Source organism: Mastomys coucha, unplaced genomic scaffold, assembly GCF_008632895.1.
Source record: "Mastomys coucha isolate ucsf_1 unplaced genomic scaffold, UCSF_Mcou_1 pScaffold3, whole genome shotgun sequence".
In the NCBI taxonomy this organism is placed as follows: Eukaryota; Metazoa; Chordata; class Mammalia; order Rodentia; family Muridae; genus Mastomys; species Mastomys coucha.
In genome coordinates this window covers 60,127,502-60,135,830 of record NW_022196909.1, presented here as the reverse complement: position 1 = coordinate 60,135,830, position 8,329 = coordinate 60,127,502, and the positions used below count along the sequence as shown (strand labels likewise).

Sequence of the window (8,329 nt, the reverse complement as noted above, 5' to 3'; positions counted from 1 at the left end):
TGGTGGGGGGAGGGAAGGAAGGGAGGGGTTTAATGGGGTGCCAGGTGCACAGAGAAATCCACAGGATGGGAAATGAGCCTTTGAGAGCCCCGTCTCTGTGGACCCTGCACCTTGCATAGAATAAGACCTAAGTGGGGGGAGGGGTTGCTGGCTCCTAGAGAGCTATCTTAGGTGGCTAGTAAACTAGATAGGACAGGTGCCTCAGGGTCAGGTCTCTTTGCCCACAAGCACCCCTGGGGGCCCCCACTGTTCTGTTTCTGTATGGTCACTGGGGCTGATGCTCTTCTCTACAGTCTGAGCAGGGCCCGTGGTTCTGTCTCCTCATCTACAAGGGCTGAGGGAAGAATGGCTGGGTCACGGCCGAGTCCCATGGCCTGTACCTGAGCCTCCCTCTGGGATAGCTGCTCCAGTCCTGCTGTGTCCAGCTTCACCTCCTTCTCCGCCAGCATTAGCTCTACCAGGTCCAGGGGAATCCCCAGATTCCCAGACATCGACAATGACCAGGCCACTTCGGCTGAGGAAAGAGAGCAGAGGCAAAGGGGAGGAGAAGGAGGGAAGCCAGCTTTGGGTTTTCAGCCACACAAATCCCTCCAGTGTGCCAGGAGCCATCTTGAAACTTTGAAAGTTCTGGTTCCAAGGTCAGATGAGGGTGAGGGTGGCCCGGCGCACGCTCAGGACTCACAGCTTTTTGGTGGGCTCAGTTTAAGCATGAAGTTGACTTTGGAAACAAGGGATGGGAGGTGGGGCTGGCTGGGTGGCTGGGTGGTTTGAAGAGCCTGTGGCAGGACAGGGTTCCTGTGATGGTCAGGTTTAAAGCAACTGGGGGAAACTTCTGACAGAAGTTGGGGCTGGGAGCATGGGGCAGGGGAGAGGGAGTCTGAAGCCCCTGGCAGCTGAAAGTTCTGGCCTCTGCTCACTCCTGTATGTGCTTGAGAATCCCTTTGCTTTGGTTGGGCTCCCTACTCACCAGGGAACAAATCAGAAGGGCCCAGGCGCTTAATGGTGCGGTCGATGATCCGCCGGCCTCGCTGCAGGGAGGCCAGGAAGGCTGCCTCATCCTCTGACACCAGGCTGGCTATCTTAAACCACAGCAGGGCAGGGAGTGGATCTGGGTCTCCTTGGAGACAGGCTTCTCCCTTCAGCTCTCTGGGAGGCACCCCCCATCCCCCATCCCCCCTCACCTCACCCCGATCAATACCTTGACTGAGTTCTTCTCAAGTTCTGGATAAGCGGCTCCCTAGGGTGTATGGGAGAGTGCAGAAGAGATACAGCCCACCCTTCCTCCACACCCTAGCATCAAGGGACACCTTAGGGGCCGGGGATGGGGGGAGGCTCGGATGCTTTGAGGGCTGGGGAGGGATTCATAAGGAAGTGACTTCCCAGTGAGGCAGGCATATAAGTGGAAGGGAACCCTGAGGTCATTCAGCACCCTGAATGAACGTCCTTCCAAGATCTCCCTGCTTTTTGTGAGCAAGACCACCTTTTCGGTCTCCTTGATGGGGTGCACGACTGGGATACCACTGGGACTCAGTGGCGGGCTCCAGGGCTCAGAAGGCATGCGGAAAGGAGGGGGCTCTGTACTTACCAGTATGTCCACCACCACTGGCACCAGGTTGCCTAGAAAGCCAGGCGGTGCCTGCAGGACCTCTGTGGAATAGCGCACAGCTCTACGGAGAATCTGTCGAAGAACTAGCCTAGAGGGTTTCAGGGCACAGGCGTGAACACCTAGCATCATCTAGCCAGCAATATGGGGAGTGGGGCACTCATCTATTCCCTTTGAGTTCTTGACCTGATTTCATCCACCCCCCCATTTCCCTCCCTCCCAGCCCTGCCTCCCCCCCCCCCAACCTGCCCTTCCAGACTCACGGGGCACCTGACATCCCTGGCGAGACACCATCAGCAATGCAGACACTGAGCGTGCGGATGTGATCGGCTATGACTCGGTAGGCTGTGTCTATTCGTCCCTCATCTGCTGCCCCTACCCGGCCAGAGTAAGGAGGAACCCCACAGTTCTGTAAAGCAGGAGAGCAGCCACAGCTGTTGGGTCTGCCTGACCTAGCCCAGGCAAATGTCTGTCTGTTCTCAGCCATAAAACTGACCACATCCTGTAGGAATACTGTCCAAGAACGGAGTCCTGTAAGAATTCTGTGCGTTTGTGAGAAAGCTCCAAGAAATCAAGACAAATATGACCTCAGTGCCTTCAAAACACAAGGGTTGTTCTTGGAATGTGTTTTTGTGCTCCTCCTAGGCGGAGTGAGTTTACTTCAGCGGGTGTTGCTCATACGCCTCTATAGAAAAATGTGTTTGTCGCATGCGGGTTGTGTACTTGTGACTGTACACCTTACTCTTGTAAGAAGGTGATTGATTCATTTTAATAATAAATTGTCTGATGCTCTGAGTAAACCTCAAGTTTAGGTCCCACTCTCCCAGGTTCACGTCAACAACCAGAGTAGTAAACATCAAAAATGGTCTTCCCAGCACTGGGGAGACAGAGGCAGGGAGATCTGAGTTCGAGACCAGCCTCGTATACAGAGCAAATTCTAGGACAGCCAGAGTTAGACAGAAAAGCCCTGTCTTGAAAAATCAAATACAGCCGGGCGGTGGTGGCACACGTCTTTATTCCTAGCACTTGGGAGGCAGAGGCAGGTGGATTTCTGAGTTTGAGGCCAGCCTGGTCTACAGAGTGAGTTCCAGGTCAGCCAGGGCTACACAGAGAAACCATGTCCCGAAAAACCAAAAAAAAAAAAAAAAAAAAGAAAAGAAAAATCAAACACAAAAACCAACAAAACAAAACAAAAACAAACAAAATGAACAACAACAAAAAAAAAACAACTAAAAAAACCCAAATAAACCCAAAACCCAAAGCAACAGAATGAATGGCCTTTTGGAAAAGCCAATGGTGGAATAGGACTCCCTGGCCCTTGTGGGGCTTGTGCTGAGCATTAAAAGGCCTATAGTGGCCATCACCTGCTCAGTTTCCACGGACAGAGCATCCCTGAAGCACATCCCATCTCTGCTGGCTGGTTTCATGTCAATTTGACACAAGCTAGTGTCATCTTGGAAAAAGGAATCTCAATTGAGAAAATGCTTCACCATACTGGCCTATGGGCAAGCCTGTGGTGCATTTTCTTGATTGATGATTGATGTGGAAGGGTCCAACCCACTGTGGGCGGAGCCAATCCTAGGCTGGTGGTCGTCCTGGGTCCTATAAGGAAGCTGACTGAGCAAGCCACAGTGAACAAGCCAGTAAGCAGCAGTCCACTTTGCCTTTGGTTCAGTTCTTTTTCTCACCAACTTGCTTATGGTCATGGTGTCTATTACGGCCATAGAAATCCCAAGACACCATCCATCCCTAAAACGACTTCTCTAGAAGGTGCTATCACCCTTGCTTACTTTATTTTTTATTGAGTTGTTAAGACAGGGTCTTACCACATAGCCCTAGCTGACCTAGAACTTGGTGTGCAGACCAAGCTGGCCTTGAACTCAGAGGTCCGTTTGCATGTGCCTGGCCTCAACACTTGCTTTAAAGGAGAGGAAAAGGGTTTGGGGATGGGAATCCGTTGACAGAATGCTTACTTTACATGCATGTAACCCTGGGTTCAACCCCCTAGCACTGCACAAAACGGGGCACAGAGATATACTCCAGTAATCCCAGAACTTGGAAGGTAAAGGTGGGAAGCTCAGAAGTTCAAAGCTATCCTTGGCTACTTGGTAAGTTCAAGGGCAGCTTAGAATACATGATACTGTTTAATTAAACAAACAAACCCTCAAAACATCCACCCCCCACTCTCTCCCTTCCTCCATCTATCTATCTATCTATCTATCTATCTATCTATCTATCTATCTATCTATCTATCTATCTATCTATCATCTATCTATCTATCTATCTATCTATCATCTATCTATCTATCTATCTATCATCTATCTATCTATCTATCTATCATCTATCTATCTATCTATCTATCTATCTATCTATCTATCTATCTATCTATCTATCTACCTATGTAGAGGAGATGTGAAATCTGGGCCAGCCTGGTATGACTCCCTGTTTGCCTCTCTGATCTTCCTAAAGGCGATGGTCAGGCATCAGGGGAGTGGGAATAGAGGAAGCTGGTATACACTCAAGTCACAGCAGGCTACTTAATCTGCCACTCGCTATGCTTCTTAAGCCGCCCCCCAGCCCCACCCATTGATGGGTCTTTTCCTTGAATCTCTATGAGATATCTTGTCTCTGGGCTAGGGTCTATCCTCCTGCCACCATCTAAGCTGCACCCCTGCCCTGGCTTTCTCCTGGATTATTAACTTGGAGCAATGGCTCTTTGGCTCCAGCTCGCCCTCCCTGTGCGAGTGCATGACAGCTCCTGCATCCCGTCCACCTGAGCCTTTATCCCCATGCACAGAGTATGAGCCTCACTTTGGACTTTAAGGTCCCATAAGATGTGGCTCTGGCTATCTCCTTTGCAAAGGACTATCTGTTAAAAGTGTCCTTTCCCTCAGCGCAGGTCACTTGGCCATAGGATCTTAAAGCGGCTTTTCATCAGCAGATAACATCTATTTCCCTATCTCTTGAGCCTGAAGCCAGCCAGTGGCTTTTTCTGGCTGGGATGTTGGAGAAAGGAATCTGGGTGTGGCGTCACACACCTGTTATTCCAGAATTTAGGATCTAGAAGCAAGAGGATCAAGCTCGCCACTGGCTTCACAGCAAGTCTGAGGCCAGTCTGGGATCCATGAGGGCCTAGCTCAAAAAAGAAAAAAATATATAAAGAAAGGATAACTCTATTCTGTTTTTTTTTCTTTCTTGGATCCTTGGGAGGAGAACAGGCCTGAGCTAGAGCAAGCCAGCCAGATGATAGGTAGCAGAAACAGGGCTCAGGCACCCATGCTGTCTCAGCTGACAGTGAACCAATGCCTGGGAGTAGAGCTGGCTTACACCCAATCGCAGATGTTTGGATAAGCTCATGGGATACTGAAATTGATCCAGGAAAGGTGGCCTGGCCTGTGTCACTGCTCACAGACTCCTGAACTGGTTGTCAGGAGCCTTACAACGCTCGTGTGCTACCCAGCAAAAAGCCCTTGGGCATGGGCTCCACCCACACCTCACAGGACTCTACCTTAGCTACCGGCTGTCTTTCCCACAAAGCAGAAACTATTAAAAGGGCCCAGGAAGGAGAACAAGGTCCCCAGCTTAGGGTCTAATTTATCCTTCCTGTTGGCTGAGAGCCAAGAAACTTCAGGACAGTTGATAAAACTGAAGCCCCTTAGAGGTAGAACTTGTGTTTGTAAAGACTTTTCAAACAAGGCTGTTTAACACATTAGGTAGGGGCTGGAGAGATGAAGAAGGCTGGCTGCTTTTCCAGAGGATCTGAGTTTGGTTCCCAGCATCCACACTGGGTGGCTCACAACTAACTACCTGTGACTCCAGTTATAGGTGATCTGATGCCTTCTTCTGGTCTCTGTGGGTATATACAGACACACACGCACACAGACACACACACACACAGACACACAACATACACACACACAGATACACACTCACACAGACACACACTCACACAGACACACATGCACACACACACACACAGATATACATACGCACAGACACACAATATACATACATACACACACGCACATACACACAGATACACATACGCACAGACACACAATATACATACACATAGACACACACGCGCGCACATAGACACACACGCGCGCACACAGACACACACGCACACACACACAGACACACAAACACACATACACACAGACACACAACATACACACACACAGATACACACGCACACAGACACACACTCACACAGACACACAATATACATACATACATATACACACAGACACACACACAGGCACACATACACACAGACATACCAGACATACACACACAGACATACACACACACACACAGACATACATGCACACATATACACACACAGACACAGACATATCTCTATATCTTTCTATTTGAGCCTCTGTACCAAGCATAAGGGTTTTGGATCAGGGAAGCTAGTTAATACATACCCACTTGCAGCAACCTCTTTCTTAAAGCCACCTTAAGGAAAATGGCAAGCCCTCTACCAAATGCCCATTTCTAACTCCCCTAACACACTAGACTCCTCATATACCTAGATTCCAGGAAAATGGCAGGTATTACTCTTTTTTCTTTAAAGATTTATTTATTTATTATATGTAAGTATACTATAGCTGTCTTCAGACACATCAGAAGAGGGCATCAGATCTTATTATGGATGGTTGTGAGCCATCATGTGGTTGCTGGGGTTTGAACTCATGACCTTTGGAAGAGCAGTCGGTGCTCTTACCCACTGAGCCATCTCTCCAGCCCCAGGTGTTACTCTTAATCCCCCAAGACAGACTCCAGGCTCAGGACACCAGACTCCAGGACACCACAGGACTACTAATAGTACAATAGATAGGCAGGCAAGCAGATGTGCCTTCTTCATAACATCCTGACATTCTCTGAGAAGCATGTTCCTTCTCTGGGATACAGGCCCATGCTGTGGACGGCTTATCAACTACATGGCACAAAGACCTTCCCCACCACTCAGCCTTGGAGAACAGTGTTGGCCTGAACTCTCTTCAGAGTCCTGTCATGCTTCTGTCTGTGAAGTTAATAAACCTTTTAAGAAATCTTTAACCCAAATGAACAACCTTTCTCAGTGTCCGCTTGAGCCCCGAGCCCAGAACCTTTCTCAGTGTCTGCTTGCCCGAGCCCAGAACCTTTCTCAGTGTCTGCTTGCCCGAGCCCAGAACCTTTCTCAGTGTCTGCTTGCCCGAGCCCAGAACCTTTCTCAATGTCCGCTTGCCCGAGCCTAGAACCTTTCTCAATGTCCACTTGAGCCCCAAGCCCAGAACCTTTCTCAGTGTCCGTTTGCCCAAGCCCAGAACCTTTCATAAAGAACACACACACATTTTGAATGATGAGGGGAAGAGTGATGGGTACAGTATACTTGATACCCTCGGACCCTTTTTTTTTTTGACAGGGTTTCTCTATGTAGCCCTGGCTGTCCTGGAACTCAATCTGTAGACCAGGCTGGCCTCAAACTCAGAAATCCACCTGCCTCTGCCTCCCAAGTGCTGAGATTAAAGACGTGCGCCACCACTGCCCGGCTTTGGGGGGGGGTGCGGGTTACCCTGAGATCCTTGATCTGTTTCCACATGTTGGGAATACTCCTGAGTTCTCAGCAACACCAGGGAGAGGAGAGGCCGGGGAGATGGCTCAGCTGGTGCAGTCTACCTCACAAGCACGAGAACCCAACTTTGACCTCTACAACCCATGTACAATTGCTGGCACAGCAGCATACACTTGTAACGCCAATGCTAGGGACACACACACACACACACACACACACAGGAAAACTAACACACACACACACACACACACACACACACACACACACAGACACACACAGGAAAACTAAAAAACAATGGGGCTGAGGCGGAGGGGTATGGCGTCACCTGGTGTATGGCGTCGAGCAGTGGAGAGAAGAGGTCGGTGTCGTAGGTGGAACGTTTGCCCTGCAGTACAGCCACCAGCCTTTCCAGGCCCATTCCTGTGTCCACATGCCGCTGGGGCAGCAGCTGCAGGCTTCCATCTGCCTCTCTGGCCAGGGAAAGTGTGCAAGGTGAGGCCAACTGAGTCTAGCCGGTCTGAGGCAGATGCTCAAGTTCAGCAGAAACCTGATGACCCACAGGCTGAGAGTAGCAGGGATCTGAGGGCAGTGTCCCCCACCTTCCACCCCACCCCCTTATGCAAATGGAGATGATGAAGGCCTTAGGTCCTCTCCTTTCTTAAAACTGTTAACGCTATTCTTACTCTTGCTTGGGCCCTTGTCTGGACCTAGACATACCCACTAAGACAGATTCTTTGTCTTTAGAGAGAGACCTGTCAAGATATGTTAGAAGAAAATCATAGTGATCATCAAGCTCAACTCCATTACATGACAGGAGGCCAGAGAGCATCAGGAACTAACTAGTCCAGGCTGTCATGGACAGGGACAAGTATTAGATCAGTTTCTCTTTTTAAAAAGGGTGTAAGTTCAGCTAGCGACTAATGGTAGCTATGGCCACCATTACCTGTAGTGTTGCATGAAGACCAGATTCCAAAGCTCTACCAGCTGGGGGCTTCCCACCCCGCCAGCCAGGTCATAGTGGATCTCAGTACAAGGTCCACAAGGCCCAGTGTCTCCCATCTCCCAGAAGTTCTCTTGTAGTCCAAAGGACAGCACACGGCTGGCAGGTACTCTGGGGAAAAAGCCATGTAAGTGGTTGGGAGACTGGCAAGTTCAGAAGCTGG

The 8,329-nt window shown here is 49.7% G+C and overlaps 1 protein-coding gene and 1 long non-coding RNA gene across 2 annotated transcripts in view; one reads left to right on the top strand and one right to left on the bottom strand.

The window, feature by feature from the left end:
* Positions 1–2,398, top strand: part of LOC116074536 — a 9,504-nt gene extending 7,106 nt beyond the window's left edge. Inside the window, exon 4 of the long non-coding RNA XR_004112209.1 lies at positions 1,827–2,398. This is a non-coding gene — a long non-coding RNA (uncharacterized LOC116074536). The remainder of the gene's footprint in view (positions 1–1,826) is intronic.
* Positions 1–8,329, bottom strand: part of Aars2 (alanyl-tRNA synthetase 2, mitochondrial) — a 15,501-nt gene that overhangs the window by 5,107 nt on the left and 2,065 nt on the right. The window contains exons 4-10 of the mRNA XM_031347158.1: positions 8,110–8,277; positions 7,492–7,636; positions 1,867–2,012; positions 1,586–1,694; positions 1,199–1,237; positions 968–1,079; positions 381–514 (exon numbers count right to left, since the gene is read on the bottom strand). Coding sequence (XP_031203018.1) covers positions 381–514; positions 968–1,079; positions 1,199–1,237; positions 1,586–1,694; positions 1,867–2,012; positions 7,492–7,636; positions 8,110–8,277 — 853 coding nt within the window. The remainder of the gene's footprint in view (positions 1–380; positions 515–967; positions 1,080–1,198; positions 1,238–1,585; positions 1,695–1,866; positions 2,013–7,491; positions 7,637–8,109; positions 8,278–8,329) is intronic.